Source organism: Anarhichas minor, unplaced genomic scaffold, assembly GCF_050575085.1.
Source record: "Anarhichas minor isolate MPS153535 unplaced genomic scaffold, ASM5057508v1 ptg000018l, whole genome shotgun sequence".
NCBI classification, from domain to species: domain Eukaryota; kingdom Metazoa; phylum Chordata; class Actinopteri; order Perciformes; family Anarhichadidae; genus Anarhichas; species Anarhichas minor.
In genome coordinates, this window is record NW_027466464.1 from 11,653,555 (window position 1) to 11,669,414 (window position 15,860).

At 47.8% G+C, this 15,860-nt stretch overlaps 1 protein-coding gene across 9 annotated transcripts in view; it reads left to right on the plus strand.

The window, feature by feature from the left end:
• Nucleotides 1–15,860, plus strand: part of nbeal1 (neurobeachin-like 1) — a 35,886-nt gene that overhangs the window by 7,377 nt on the left and 12,649 nt on the right. For 3 of the 9 annotated variants that reach the window (XM_076094627.1, XM_076094628.1, XM_076094625.1), the window contains exons 3-28: nt 1,459–1,550; nt 1,875–2,012; nt 2,723–2,884; nt 3,072–3,153; nt 3,364–3,491; nt 3,587–3,669; nt 4,744–4,829; nt 5,184–5,643; nt 5,814–5,920; nt 7,026–7,112; nt 9,233–9,316; nt 9,408–9,506; nt 9,594–10,165; nt 10,288–10,420; nt 10,699–10,818; nt 11,010–11,319; nt 11,529–11,614; nt 11,763–11,852; nt 11,972–12,149; nt 12,241–12,374; nt 13,145–13,304; nt 13,533–13,635; nt 13,725–13,884; nt 14,924–15,082; nt 15,239–15,398; nt 15,699–15,787. In XM_076094627.1, the coding sequence (XP_075950742.1) occupies nt 1,459–1,550; nt 1,875–2,012; nt 2,723–2,884; nt 3,072–3,153; nt 3,364–3,491; nt 3,587–3,669; nt 4,744–4,829; nt 5,184–5,643; nt 5,814–5,920; nt 7,026–7,112; nt 9,233–9,316; nt 9,408–9,506; nt 9,594–10,165; nt 10,288–10,420; nt 10,699–10,818; nt 11,010–11,319; nt 11,529–11,614; nt 11,763–11,852; nt 11,972–12,149; nt 12,241–12,374; nt 13,145–13,304; nt 13,533–13,635; nt 13,725–13,884; nt 14,924–15,082; nt 15,239–15,398; nt 15,699–15,787 (4,062 nt within the window). Of the gene's footprint in view, nt 1–1,458; nt 1,551–1,874; nt 2,013–2,722; nt 2,885–3,071; nt 3,154–3,363; nt 3,492–3,586; nt 3,670–4,743; nt 4,830–5,183; nt 5,644–5,813; nt 5,921–7,025; nt 7,113–9,232; nt 9,317–9,407; nt 9,507–9,593; nt 10,166–10,287; nt 10,421–10,698; nt 10,819–11,009; nt 11,320–11,528; nt 11,615–11,762; nt 11,853–11,971; nt 12,150–12,240; nt 12,375–13,144; nt 13,305–13,532; nt 13,636–13,724; nt 13,885–14,923; nt 15,083–15,238; nt 15,399–15,698; nt 15,788–15,860 lie in introns of those variants that run through there. The other 6 variants (XM_076094631.1, XM_076094629.1, XM_076094633.1 and 3 more) reach the window with 4 other exon arrangements.

Consider the following 15,860-nt stretch of genomic DNA (forward strand, 5'->3'; position numbering starts at 1 on the left):
GGTCGCTCAATACACATTCGATTCTCTGTTTGAAAGTCGCCTGCTTCTTCTTAGAATGAGTGACAAATGTCGGGCGCGGACCTCAGCAGGACGAGGAGAGCTTGCATGATGGTGCTTCGGAATCCATGCAATCGGTCAGTCGCTCTGTTGGTCTCGCACTTTGGTTTCCGCCATGGACACGTGTGTGAAACAAACAAACTGTATCCCCAAATGCACAATATACTGACCGGTGTTAATCTGCCCCTGTATGACCTCTCCGGCCCTCCTTGACCCAGATGGCTCACCCGCACCCTCCAGACGGCTCAAAGTCTTTATGACGGGATCTGCTGCAAGCCTGTGGTGATGCTGTGAGGCTCCCACTTCTGCTGCGAATGCATTTGCTCCAGAACACGCCGTACTTGTTTGCGGTCTACGTGTTTGCTTTCAGCCACGAAACAGCCATGACACATGAAATGTGTATTTACTGGCAAAGTGTGTGGCATATTAGCAGCTGGCTTTTTGCATTAACCGTCAGTCATTACTATAATGACGGTAATAAAAACTGACAGCGCGCTACACCATTTGCATATTTTATTGAGATATGAAAGAGCTTAAGTACTAAGCAACAGACTTTTTGGACTCTAAATGAACACTCGTCTTTAGGGTGCCAGCTCTTGCTGTTTAAGCAGTTTTGCCGCGGGGTCCCATGTGTTTGGTGTCCTTTGTTTGTTTCCTGTGGGTTAAGGACATTTATACACAAGGAACTGGCAAGCCGAGCCCCGCCCAGCCTTCCTCCGTGGCCCACGTTGCCATCCCGTCCTTTCGCTGGGAATTTAGGAAATGCCGGTCAGCCGGCTGCTCAAAGCCCCTCCTCAGAATGCAGCCGAGCTCGTTTTCCGCTCCGACAGGTGCAACGTTTCAGCTTCCACGCCCCGAAAAAGATAAGAGGCCACCTGAGACATTCCTGCCGTCACGTGTTTGTCATGCTTCGGGTAGCAGCTTGGTAAACCTGTTTCCAACATGGTGCTCAGTATGCACTGCATCTCGTCTCACTTGTTCTTTTGCTGTCGCTCCACATAATCAGACGTTTGTATCCTTTTGTTGTCAAACAAAAGCAAAAAGGTATTTAAGTCCTCGAAGCCATGAAAAACATCACCTCGAGCATTTGAAGGGTGCGTCGATCTTTCATGTTCATTGTCGCCATCATGATGAATTACAGAGAGACAGAAAAAGTTTGCTGCCTATTGTTGTCTAGTTACAGACGACACACACACAACAAACTCAATCCTACTGCAGACAAGGCCCGTCAGCTGCCGGTCATTTATGTATTCTAACCATGACAGCTTTTGTCAGCAAAGGCCACTAACTACATTGTCTCCTTTCTTTACCCCGCCCTCTCTCTCTCTCTCTCTCTCTCTCTCTCTCTCTCTCTCCCTCCCCCGTCACGCATTCTTTCTTTCTTGTCGTTTCACTTCTCAGAGGGATCCCGACTACTTGAAGGTATGGCTGGAGATTTTCATCAGCTCCTACGAGCGATGCCTGGACGTGGACTTTGAAAAGCCACCGTCGAGGTAAGGTTTGGCAAACTGTGGGTTTATCGGTTATTTTTCATGTCACAAGCATATTTTACATATAATAGTTCAAATAGTAGAAACAAAAGCTACCTCTGGTGACGGTAAATACCCACTTCCTCTTTTGTTTATCCAAAAATAAGTGGAACTATAAACACAACGTGTGTGCAAGAGAATTCGCCCGCATATGACACTTCCTGGTGGGGAATCACTGTCTATAATATATCACATACCCTGATTACTACAAAACATCCTTGCAGTTTCCTGTATTAGGTCATCGCCAGGGCGTTCAGTATGATCTCTTCTGGTTTGCGTCATCCACAGCGTGACCGCATACCGTGCACAGCCTTCCACCGCGCCACCCAAAATAGCCACCAGATGCCCTCGTGCGGCGCGGTCCCATTCTGCTGCAGGTGCTGCTCTGATTGGTGTCGACATGCGAACATATGAAGCCCGAGTTCGGTATTTGAGAGCGGGCAGAAATAGGCAAAGTTTGTTGTTACCGTGTCACATCTTTATCACGGATTGAGGGCCATGTGAAGAGGAGGTGGAGGAAGGTTTTCTTCTCTCCGTCTCTCTCATCATTTCCTTTTTCTCTTCCTCCCTTGACTCATATTCTCCCATCCTCTCCTGCTTTTTCTCTTACTCCTTCCCTAATCCCCCCCCCAGCTCTCCTCCTTCCCTTCCTCTGCAGCTGCCACATCTGTCCCACTTTTCCCACCGACACTCTGCGAGGCTTTTGGCTGCGTTCTCTCTCTCTGTCACATATGTAGTGCAGCTCACAAGCTGGGTTTTTACCCCCGAGAGAGAGAGAGAGAGAGAGAGAGAGAGAGAGAGAGAGAGAGAGAGAGAGAGAGAGAGAGAGAGAGAGAGAGAGAGAGAGAGAGAGAGAGAGAGAGAGAGAGAGAGAGAGAGAGAGAGAGAGAGAGAGAGAGAGAGAGAGAGAGAGAGAGAGAGAGAGAGAGAGAGAGAGAGAGAGAGAGAGAGAGAGAGAGAGAGAGAGAGAGAGAGAGAGAGAGAGCTCCTTCAAGCTGCCCTTGTGTACGCTGCAGCGACACCTCCGTGATAAAAAAGCCACATCTGCATCATTGCTGACATTATTAACCCCCCCCCCCCCCCCCCCCGCGTGCTTTCTTATCTAATGGAGATTAATCCTGCGTCTGTGTCCCCAGGCCAGAGGAGGTTCCCCCGGTGTTGACGCTCCTCCCCGACAACATCCTGCAGGTTTTGCGCCACCAGCTGCTGCAGTGCGTCCAGAAGGCCTCCGACGGCCTGGAGCCCGAGCAGCAGAACCTGGCTCTGCTGCTGCTCAAGTTCCTCATCATCGTCTGCAGGTCTCTGCAGTAAACACGCACAAAACTGTTGAGCTACTTCACAGCAGCACCAGAAGAGATTGTGGCATATCAATCCTGTGTTTTTCATAGCTTGTGCTGTAGCGTTAGCATTGCTATCTTCATGGAATAGACGATTTACAAAGCAAGAAAACATAAACTAATGGTCGACTTTGTGTGTTTCTGATAGGAACCTGTCCAACGTGGAGGAGATTGGCACTTGCTCTTACATCAATCACATCATCAACATGACAACACTCTACATTCAGCAGGTGCGGCTCCCCTCTTATGTCCTCGCTCTGATCTTTCTGTTTCTCTCTGCTCTGCAAAAATAGATGCTAAACTAAATATAGCAGTTGAAAGGTTCACTTATTTTGGAGGAACATAAATGTGGAAGTGGCATTCTGTACAATACTCGGGTGTGACGAGGGTCTGTCTGTGTGTGTGTGTGTGTGTGTGTTTGTTTGTGTTTGTTGTCGCAGCTGAAGAGCAAGACCAAAGAGAAGGAGATGGCAGACCAGAGCCAGGCGGAGGAGTTTGTCCGTCATGCGCTGGCGTTCTGCGAGAGCCTCTACGACCCATACCGCAACTGGAGGCATCGAACCTGCGGGTAACGCCGTCCCACGCTTCACCGTCACAACCATGACGCTAACATGCACCGGCAATAGAAGTGTTTCTCATCCCGTTGTTTGTTTTTTCTGCCAGGGCGCAGCTGGGCACAGTAGAGAGGAGCAGACAGAAGTACAAGGCAGCTCCGCTCACCGTGGAGTTTGTTCCTTTCTTTTACCGTAAGTCACGTGTAACATAGTCAGATTAAGGCAAACTCATCAACTGTACACGGCACTTTCCTGTCCTCAAAAAATATATAGTCCCTTCAACTTTACTTTGTGCGAGTTTGCATAGCTTATTTGCAAACACAGTAGCGATATTACAGCACTTGCTGTGTATGGTCCTTACTTTGCATCACCTGCTTCAATAACCTCTTCGGGTGCAGATGAGGAAGCAATCTCCTCTCATAAAAACCTCTCCTCTCCGCCACCATCTTTTTTTCCAAAGTGCTAAGTGTCATTCTCTCCCTCACCGCCTCCCCTCCTTTCCTCTCTGGGTCCAGTTGAATCCACTCTTTGTGTCCGTGTCCCGTTTGCCCGGCGCTGAGATGAGCCGATAGCGAGCGGTGTCTGTCGAGCCACTTCAGCTACGCTGGCGGCCATGTTGAACAAATACTCTCTTTCTGTCCTGCGTGGCTGCTGTGGTTTGGCACCAAAGATAACACCCGAGGCCTAACCTGACAGACTGTGTGTGTGTGTGTGTTATGTGCAAAGAACAAGGTGGAATACTATAGGAGGACTTTTTACATTTATACGTCAAGCTTAATTAGATATAGGATAAATGATAAAGTAAGAGTAGAACGTTGTAGCATGATTGGGATAAAGGAAACAGACATCACGGAGCCGAGATGTCGCATCTCTTCTCCCCAGTCGGACGTGTTGACAGATGAGTTAATGGATGACCGGGACCACCATGACCCAGAGGTTACTGGCACCATTGCCACATGCCAAGTGTGTGATTGTGTGTGTGCTAACTGGCCTCCTATCTTATCTGGTTCGCAGATTTCATTTAGCTTTCGTGTGTGAGTGTTTACGTGTGTACGAAAGAGTCAGAAAAGATAAAGGCGTGTCTGTGTGTAGACTCGACAAAAATACAGGAACTTCAGCGGTTTGCTCCGAGCTATAGTTTCGTTCTGTGGTTTTGTTGTAATTGCGTAGCAGACATCACGCCTACAGATCAAACTAATGGACTGTGTGTGTGTGTGTGTGTGTGTGTGTGTGTGTGTGTTTATTTGTGCCCTTCCTTTGTTCCAGAGTGCTTCCAGGAGAGCGAGCACCTGAAGGAGAGCCTGAAATGCTGCCTGCTGCACCTGTTTGGAGCCATAGTAGCTGGTGATCAGGTACGCCTCCGGATGTCGCCGAATGTTTTAACTAGCAGGTCACAGGCCTGATCCCCATTGACAACCGAAGATTCCTTATTCCTGGGAAATATGCAAAATACGTAAATCATAATAAATAGCCTAATATTGTGTGACCTAGAAGAAGTGTTTGGTGTCATCTCCTCACGGTCTGCTAGCTGTCCGCTCTGTGTGCGCTGAAAAAATACAAAATAAAAGCATGTTGATGGGAAACAAAGTCGCAAGGACCAAACCAATAGATACTTCATGTCTTTTTTTTTTCAGTGCACTTTGTCCAGTGTAAACCCTGCCTTTGACTTACCGCAATACTTCTCTCTCCACTCTCTGTTGCTCCAGAGGAACGCTCTGCTGGCCATCTCTCCAGCCACCATGGAGGTGTTGATGCGGGTGCTGGCAGACTGCTCCATGGGGAGCGGCTCCTCGGACGAGGGCGAGGACTGGGACAGCGAGGCCCCGGACCGGAAGGCCCTGCTGACCCTGGGCTGCCTGCGGGAGGTGGTGCAGCGCCTCCTGGCCTCCAGCTCTGACCAGCGGCAAGTGGAAATCGCCTCTGTGCTGGAAAACTACTTCAAGCTGCTCAATTCAGACCCGGCCGCTGTCGTTGCTTCCCAACAACAACAACAACAACAACAACAACAACAACAACAACAACAACAACAACAACAACAGCAGCAGCAGCAGCAGCAACAACAACAACAACAACAACAACAACAACAGCAACAAGCCAAGGGCAGAGTGCCGACACTGGGCCGGCACTGGGAGAGCCGCTTTGTGGCGCTGCAAGTAAATATGCTAGGTATGGTCTTAAATGACAATAAAAGCAACACTTTTGTGATATTGAATATGTTATTTTGAGCTCAAGTTAAGTTCATGTGACTTATTCCACCTTCTTGTTTTATGTCTGTCTTTGCTTTTCTTTCTCTCTGTGTCTCTCTTTCCCTCCCTTTGTCTCCTGCCGTCTCTCAGACACCATCAGGGACATGTTCCTGTGTTCAGACAGGCCGGTTCTACAAGCCATCTTCCTCAATAGTAACTGTTTCGAGCATCTGACGCGGCTGCTGCAGAACAGCAAGGTAACGGCACAGGTCTTTCTATCGAAATACAACCCGAGGACACAACTCAGTTCTCAGTGTGTGAGCGGCTGGATTTGGGCTTTGATCATTCTGAGCTCAGAGCTGCGTCATTATTCTTAAGTTATTAGTTGCACCATAATGATACAACAATACTGTTTGAGGTTGTACCAGTATGATGTGTTTTCTCCACTGCTGGTGTTTTTCATGTAAAGGTTTTGTGAATTCTTTATCACGTTTTAGATGTAAAAGTACAATATTCCCCTCTGAGATGTAGTGTGGTAGAATTATAAGGATGTGTACAGTAAATGTACTTTCCAATACTGAAACTCCTGGAGGTCTCTTGGTGAATCGGTTTCTGTAGTTCTGGAGTTATATTCACAAAGGATCTTAACACGAGGAGTCCTTCTTAATGGCAGCAAACAGTTTCCTCTTAGACGCTGCCGAGAGGAACCAAGAGAGAAGAGGAGGGGCAGTGTTGACCCCGCTGCTATGCATGACATCATGTCCTTACTCAGTGTGTCAACAATGACGGGTGGACGGGTCTGTGTCAGGGAATCAGTATTCATTAATGAACAGGATAAGATAGATGGATATAACTAAGATGTAATACATGACACAAACTAAAATCTTGAATTGTTGAGCATTGTATTGTCTAGATTGTCTCTAACTTCTCTCAGACTTTAAGAGCTGAAATGCTTTGTGAGTGACCCCTACGTATCCTAAAGTTTGGACGGACTCGCTCCTTATTTTTCAGGAGTTAACTAACTCAGCCAGTTTGGAGCCTTAGGGTGTTTTGTGAATATGGCCCCAGGTATTTAACATGTCATTTGGGGTGCATTATGTTCCAGGTCTGGTTTTAAGAGCATTTTGCCCACATTGCATGTTTACCTCCCACAGCAAGGCTGGATCACCAACACGCCTCCCCCCGCTGAAGGGTCACGGCTATTAACCTCTCGCCCTCTCCTCCACTTACACCATCTTTCCCTCCCCCCCCTCCCCTCTTCTGCACCATCCTCTGACTCCCCCCGTGTCTCCATTTTCTCTTTCTGTCAACCTCCCCACATGCCGTGTTGACACGTTGCCTGTTGTTGTTGTTGTGTGTCAGCTGGTTAACGCGAGGTGCACGGCGGCAGACAAGGACCAGAAAGATATAACCAACAACAGGTTACTGACAGGAGAGAGGGACACTCAGGTACCGCCGAGAAATCCCCCCCCACCCCCACTTATCCTCACCTGCTGCCAAGTCCCACCCCCTTCACTTCACCAGAGCCACGTGGGCCCTCCACAGCAAGACACTCGCGCTGCTCTGTGCCAGACGATTATTTGTAATTGGATCTTGGCCTCACAGAAAACTACACTGAGTCACTAGACTGCCAGGGTGCTGGCAGGCAACCGGTTGTGTGAGCATCATGTATTCAACAGACTGTCACGCCGCCATGTTTGGCGTTTTCACATTCATACCGTATTTCCCGTTAAACCAGTTGTCACAGTCTGTTTTGTTTGTGGCTTCGAAAAGTTGACCCAGATACCGTTTTTTACAAAAATCCTTTTAAATGAAGTTGTGTTCAGGCTGCTGCGGTAGGTCTGGTTGTCAACAAGGTCGGTCTTAAAGGAGCAGCTCAACATTTTGGGGAATACTTACTTTAATTTCTTGCTGAGAGCGTTTGAAGAACACCGTTCTCGTTTCTTGTCTGTTAAAAATGAAGCTACATCCAGTTAGCTTAGCTTAGCATAGAGACTGAACACTGCCCCCCCAGCTTCCAATCTCACAATCTTCCTGATGCTATAAACCCCACTCATCTGGTCCTTCAAGCAGGTTATAACAAGTCAGCTAGTAAGACATCAAATAAGAGATTTTTCAAGCATGTACCTGCATTTAGAAAAACTGAAAAGAGGCGGTCTTTACCTTCCTTAAATACCATCGATTTGATTAGTTATTGCTCTGAATCTGTCACTTACTGTAGCTTTCTGATACGTTTAAGGCCCGTTTGAATGGTGTAGTGTCAACTATCAGTCGGGGCTCTTTCACTCAATCATCTCATGTGCACAGAAAGGTCACTTGTTCCCCCTCAGAGTATACCAGCTTCCCTTCTACCCTTTGTACTTTTTGTTTCTACTCACAGAGCCACCTTTTTTTTAGAAGGTATAATCCCTCCATTGATCTGGATAATGTGAATACAGGTGGACAAACCAGCAATGGGCCTTTTGTTGCTGCGCAGCCGCAACCCGATGCGGTGGCCGATGCTTCAGTCTGCTTGGCTGGGTTTTTAGACATCAAGCTTTGGCTGCTTTCGGGGGTCACGTGTAGAACTCTGGCTCAGTAGGTCAAAGCGGCTTTATAGTTCATTCACAGCAGAGAGCTTCCAAAGTAAGGCAGACGTCATGAAAACACACACAACTGAAATTTTAAAACCAGAATCGGCCGTTCAGCTGTCTTGCTGTGGAGTGACCACTTGTCACAGCTGTGTCATTTTCATTTATTCCCCCCCCCCCCCCCCCCCATTGTCCTGGTTCTCTGCGGTATACTTGGTGAATGCAGAGTTCAGAGTGGTTCGAGGTGATCTGGACTCAAGTGTTTGATTCATTTATTATTTTTCGCCACAATCCCTCTCCAGCTGGTCCAAGACTCTCTTAAGGGCCAACCAGCCTACGAGCTGCACGTTTGTTCTAATGGAACATGTTGGACATGAGCTTGTACAGAGCTGGACGGAGATGTGTTTGTTTGTCATGGTTTGGCTCGTGTTTTTATGGTTTGCATGCTTTTTGTTTTGTGAATCTGTCTGTGCGAGGAAAAAGAGCGAGGTACTTCTTTTTGTGTGTGTGTAGGTGTGTGTTTTTGTTTTGTCCAAGCCCCGAGAGCTTCCTGCTCCAGTCAGATCGTCATGCTATTAAAAGGATTTTTGTCATTTAAAAAAAAATAATAATTTTTATCACCTGGAGCAGAAAGACGATACTTTTCACTAAAACATCTGCAGTTCAGCAACGCAGTGACAAACGATGATTTTACTCACATTCTCACACAAACTAATTGAATCAAACCAAAATGCATCTACTTAAGTCTCTCTTTTATTCCTCAGTGTGATGCATGTTGTATTCAGCGCCTTAAATACGTTGATCATTATCATTTTAGCATTGCAAACCTTGTGTGTAAATATGAATGTGGCTTTAAATTGTATGCACGCTTGTCACCTTATAACAGTGCTGTAACATTCATGTGGAATAAGAGGAGATTTGAGTTGTGACCAAATGTTACTACACTGCCAGGGATTTGGCCGTAGGGACTGACGAGTCTGATCTCCCCCCCCCCCCCAGGTGTTTCAAGGGCGACTAGACTCCCTCGCTGTGGCGACCATCAAAGCCCTGACAACAGTGATGCACAAATCACCGGCCGCAAAGGTGACGGGAGCACAAACACATGCTAGTGAGGTTATTGCTCTGCGCTAAGGAAGCTTTGTAATCGTGTTTTCATTTATCTTTCCCTCTGCAGGAGGTGTTCAAGGAGAGGATCGGCTACAATCACCTCTATGAAGTGCTCACCTCACTCGGCCAGCCGTCGCGGCTCCTCCTCAAGGAGCTGATGAACATGGTGAGAGACGGGTTGTCTTTTGCGGTCTCTCCGTGGTTATTCTGGCGTCTTTGTCGTGTCGGTGTTTACATGTGTTTCTGTGTGCAGGCGGTGGAGGGCGAGCACACCTCAGTGGGGCTCCTGGGAATCAGCAACGTGGAGCCCTTGCTGCTGCTGGTCCAGTGGCTCCCGGAGCTGGACTCGTCGGAGCGGCAGCTCTTCACGGCCGACTGGCTCCGCCGCCTCAGCTGCCTCAACCGCCAGACCCGCGGCACCTGCGTCAACGCCGCCATGGTCATGCGAGCGCTGGCGGGCCTGGAGCGCGACCAGCGCCTGCACCGAGCGTGCGCCGAGAGCCTGTTGGGGCTGGTGGGCTCGCTGGGCTCCCAGTCCCTGGGCGCCAGGGAACTTTTGGGACTCCTTCGCCTCCTCAGGCCTCCAGAGTCCACTCAAGCTCACCCCTATGTGGGTCCCGCCCTGAGGGCCCTCCTGGCCATGGTACGAAAGCAGGGCCTAGAAAGCGCCATGCAGTACTTTGACCTGTCACCCAGCATGGCGGGCATTGTAGTTCCGACGGTGCAGCGCTGGCCCGGCTCGGCCTTCAGCTTCCTCGCCTGGTTGTCACTAGACCAGGACCAGCTGGGCCCACTCAGCAAGGACAAGAGGAAGCAGCTGTACAGGTGAGAGGAAAAGAGAAAGTACTGAGGAGAGGGACTGAAACACAAGAACATAGTCATCTTAATGTCTTCTTGCAGTGCGAGAGATTATCACAAAGTGTTTTCTTGTGTTTTATCCCGTACAGCTTTTTTACCCCCGGAGGGACGGGGTTCGAGGCCTTCATCAGCTCAGCGGGTGTGCTGGTGGTGGCTGTGTGCACGAAGAAGGAGTACGTCACGGTCATGCTGCCCGACTACTGCTTCTGTGACTCGCTCTGGGTGAGTGCGGTTCAATGACATCAGCTGTCGACACAAATTTACTAAAAAGATTGAGCCACTGAAATATAGAAGATAAAAAAAGCGCTAAAATGTGCCAGTTATATTGCAGAAAATGATTTTGAACTCCCTTCCCCAGGGACATCTAGACTAAAAAGAAATCTGGCAACACAGACGGCACCCTATATTTAGAAGATTACACCTTTTAACCGAATGTCTGATTAAAGAGAGCAACGCTCGGGATTAAAGGGACTAAATTCCGTGTGGATTTCCGTTTACAGCACAGCATCGGTGTGGTGCACGTACCAGGAAAGAGGCCATTCGGACAGAGTCTCGTGTACATTTACGTTGACGGGCAGCAGAAACTGTCTGCCCCCCTCAAGTATCCCACCATGACAGAGGTGAGACCTGCACTCACTTGGTTAATAGTGGGAATTCACCAACTTCTTGGCAACTGGATTGTGTGTGTTTTCATAAATGGCTCTCTGGTAACCTGCAGTTTGCTGTTTCTTATGTGTTTTTCTGTTTATAAGAAGAGAAAATAGGTTTCTTATATGCACCTCATGGATGTTTGTTTGTCCTCCACCCGCAGCCATTCATCTCCTGCTGCATCGGCTCAGCAGGCCACCGGACCACCACTCCCCCGCCCTCCCAGATCCCAGACCCGCCCTTCTCCTCCGCCACCACGCCCACCGCTCGCTCCTCGCTGGGCTCCATCCTGTCGCCGCAGACCTGGGGGGGGCTGCTGGGGGGAAAGCCGGAGTCTCTGACCAAGCTCATCTCGGCGGGGACCCAGGACAGCGAGTGGGGGAGTCCTACCTCGCTGCAGGGCCAGCTGGGAAGCGTCATGGTCTTCCATGAACCCCTGCAGCCCAACCACATAAAAGCCATCTGTAGTGCTGGTAAGCAGGGGAGGAAGAGGAGGAGAGATTTAGAAATGACAGAAAAATGTAATGATGTTAGAACAGCGAAGCAGCAACAGTGTTACTAAAGAATGAAAATTAAACCAGCAATAAAGATTACAAACTAGATAGAAACTAATAAAAGTAAAAATAAGCATAAGAATGTTTTTTGCGCTCTCTCTCTCTCTCTCCTCCTGTCTTCTACGCAGGTCCAAACTGCATCTCTCCATTCAAAGCCCAGGAATCCGAACTCGGCGATCTTTCAACCAAAATGCTGCTGCACTACTCGCCCAAGGTGATTGGACCGCTGCGGTCTCAGTCATCCCTTCAGAATGTGGAAACTTGCTTTGTGGCGTGTTCACCAATGTAGTCAAATTAAAGAGTGACTCTTATTATTTGTTTGAAAGATATCCGCGAACTAAACTCAGTTGTTTTGTCAACAGGCGTGTAGGAACCCCATCTGTCTCGATCTGTCTCCGAACATGCTGCATGGACGCCTGACTGGGAATAAAGTGGTCAACTGGGAAATCAAGGTGGGAGGATCGTGCGGCTCCTGCCGTCGAGTAATAGTCCTGCGCTCAGAGGAATATTACAACTTGAATTGCGTGCATTTCTGTTTGAAAAACGTGTCGCTGTTGTGTATCTGCGGCAGGATATGATCAACTGTGTGGGCGGCCTGCCGGTGCTCTTCCCCATACTGGAGCAGTTGACTCTGATCACCCCGGATCAACAGGCCAGTGATCCTGCAGCCGGGTCCGATTTAATCAGCCCTGATGTGACCACGCCAGCCGACGGAGATTGGGTCATTCTGCCGTCCAACCGGGCTTCAGGTCCGCTTTTTTTTTATGTCTTCCTCTTTACCTTAAATGTAACCGTGAAACTGGGCCATGTGTGGAAACAAATGTTTATTTTTGCTTTCAGAGGCGCGCCTTGAAAAGAATCTGGTGGCCACCTTCCTGTTGGTTCTGAAGCATTTCCTGCAGAGGCACCCTATCAACCAGGAGAATCTGCTCCACTCGCATGGCGTCGGCACACTGGGAGCTCTGCTGCAGAAGGTTTCTGGTTCATCTTAATTTTGCACATGAACAATATTACCTGGGGGGGCAGGGTGGAATTTATTTCCCAGAAGGATGTTTTAAAAAGCATTTTCTTCTTATTGTCTAATAACCAGAGTGCATTTCACAACATGAATGAATTGCATAAGGTCTCCACATGCAGAAAGGACGTAAGAGAATTCTGAATGTTGCTCGACCTGAAATGACTTCACCTCAGACAGCTTTTGTCCCCGTGTTTGTCTTTTCCTTTGTGTCTGTCTGTTTCCCTTGATTGCTCATTCTTTTTACCTCGGCTCTCTTTCTTCCCTCTTCTATCTTTTGTCTGGTGTGCGTGTGCCGAAGTATTTATTTGTGTATCGTGAGGAAATGCATCTGAATTAGCATTTAGCCCGAGGGAAAATAAAAGACTCCGCTGAGACTCAGATAAAAGAAAATGACTTCGATGCGGTAAAAGCTGCTCCAGGCAAAGTAACCACACCCTGTAAATGGTTGAAAAGAAGTACAAATAAACCACTAATGTGCATCTACCCACTCCAACGTGTTCCTTATCTGGTTATGTGTTAGATGCATTGCTTTAAACTTCATTTCCAACCAGCCTCATCATTGTTTATGGGGCTATATATAGTAAGTACCTGTTGATGTGTGTGTCTTAAAAGGGCCCTGTTCATGCTTTTCTCCCCCTTCTTGTGTTTTATCATGTTGTAAGTGCACCATTCAGTGTGCATATAATTGAACCAATAGTTCAATGCATTGTTTTTGTCTGTGTTAAGCTGCCAACAGGTCACGTGGACGTCAGCGTGCTGGTTTCTATGCAGCTGCTGATAGAACAGGTGACCTATGAGAAGAACCAGGCTCTGCTGCAGCAGCTTCACACACATCTGCTGTTCAACTTCAACATCTGGAACAAAGGAGACTTCCCTCTACGCATAGGTTAGATCTGTGTGTGTGCGCTGTATTTCACAAAAAGTTGAACTATTTCTTTAATGGGTCAATACTTCCTGCTGTTTTTGAGGAAGCTGAATAATAATATATGTATATTAATGATTTGAATAAAAATGGTGGAAACCAAAATTACGAGCACAGTGCTCGTAATTTTAAAACACAAAAAGAGTGTGTGTCCCCAGACTGTCACCATAATTTTGTTTCCTTCAAATGAAGGTCATATCCAGTACATGTCCACCGTCATCAAAGACAACAGGAAGCAGTTCAGAAAGAAGTATGGAGTTCAGTTCCTCTTGGACACCGTGCGCCTTTATTACGGGTGAGATGCAGTTTCCCAGAGTTCATCCCTGTCCGACTAGTTCGGTGTCTTTCTCGCTAAACGTCGTAGTCGTGTGCTCCTTCATTCAGGAGGAACAGCAACAGAGAGAGCGACCTGAGCGAGGACGATGTCCGCACCATCCGGACGTCTCTCTGCGGCCTCATCAAGTACTACATCAGCAAGGGCATGTCGCAGGAGGAGATGCACAGCATTCTGGGATACATCGCTGCCATCGGAGACGAGGAGCAGGTGAGGGGGCGGGTCGGACATTATGGCTTGGACATGGAAGTAAATCAACCCGTTTAGAAACGTTATCATATGTGTTGGAATACAAAATACTCCTTCTGAGCCGGTTGGCAGCCTGAGAAAAGAACTACTCTGAGGTGTGTCAGGCCAACATCTAACAAATGTGGAGTAGGTCAAGTTATTATCGGTGTACGTTTGCCAGATGACCCATATAGTGTGAAACCGGTTCACCGCTCTTGCCGTTTTCACTGCAGGGTTTTTCTGCTGCCCCATGAGACTCACTGCAGGAGTGCCTGTACAGGAAGCTGTCGGCTTCATTTTTTCGCCTGGCAGCGTTTCGTTTTTAAGCAGCCTCTCTCTTTGCATTTTTTTAACATTTCCCTCTCTGTAAGCAATATCCATCAGTGGCTGTCGGCTGAAACAAACCACTCAATTTCTCAACTGTTTTCCCTCTCCGTCACCTATTTTGTGAAATCAATTTCCTCCCCTTGTCACACCTCTCTGCTTTGTCTGTCACTTTGCATATCCTCTTACACCGCAGCACGATAAGTGGAAGCTTACATCACCCTCTACGAACATATGGTCAATATAATCGCATGATCCTCCTTCACTGCTGGGCATCTGATAATACTTATCCGTTCATCAAGCCGTGCTGAGTCTTCATGTATTGTGTTAAAACCATGAAAGTACAACATGTGATTAAATATTACATGATCCAGGTATAAATCATGCAACACAAGCACAGTTTTTATCTTTTTGAAGTGGGTTTTTATGAGGTACTAATCCATAATCCATAAAGAGTATTACCTACAGTACATGGAGCACAGGCAAAGCAATGTACTGCTGTGGACATATGTTAGAGACTTAAACAAATCAATACCCGCTTAATTATATGCTATATTTAGAATATTTTCACCGCTTCATTTTGCCGCCATACAGCCTCTTCTGATGGGAGCTGAAGCAGTTAGTTACCCCTAACAATGTAACAATCCGAAAAAACCACGTAGAAGTATTAAATGTGTTCGTTGCCGTGTGTTTGCAGTTGTGTGGGCTGCTGGAGTTGTTGCTCAGCCTCCTTCAGACCAGTCCGGCCCGGGACCAGATCTTCCTGCTCCTCTTCGAGCCCGGTGCCGCCGACTCCTGCTACGCTCTCGTGCTCAACAACAAGCACTCGGATCGACTCCGGGAGCTCGTCTTCAAGGTGGGTCCATCAGCAATTATGGAATTTTACAAATGTACTCGCTTAACTTAACATTAGTGAGTCAATTCGGGGCCCAATGCATGTCCTTCACCTCAACGTAAAAGCAACTTTTGTGCTAAACACCGACTCAAAATTGTTGATTCTTCTTCTGCGCAGTTGTTTGAGCGCATGCTGCGCTGCGACCGCGTCTACGAGAAGAATAAGCAGCGCTTGCGGCTGAGGGAGGCGGGTTACGCCGGCCTGTCGCTGCTCTTCTCCGAACTTCACATCACTCCGACACTGATCCGCTGTCTCCTCAACCAGGTCCTCCACACAGGTCAGCTTTTCTTCTTTTTCTTTTAGTTAGTGTTTACACTAACTGTTCAACTAGTGTTACTTTAAATTTAAATTCTACTCCAGTCATATTTACACTGCAGTTGAAGGCTAAACGGCTATTTTAGAGAGGCTGAAAAATGGATCAATGGAGCTCAGGCTTTACGTCGGAGGCATTAGACAGAATTGCTCCCCTGTCTGTCATTAGTAGAAAAAAGAGAAGCACAGACAATAGCGCATGGAAGCGCCAATCAATACCACATACAGTTGCACATATGTGAACTTGTGTGTCTAAAATCTACAGATCATGTGGTGAACTACAAGGACCTGATGGCTCTGGTCCAGCTCACTCACCGGGCCGGACCCAGCGAACGCCTCCTCGTCTGCAAGAGGGCGAGTAAAACACCTGCATTCAGACATCCACACTATTCATTACAGATATTGCATAACAGCTGACAAAGGAAAT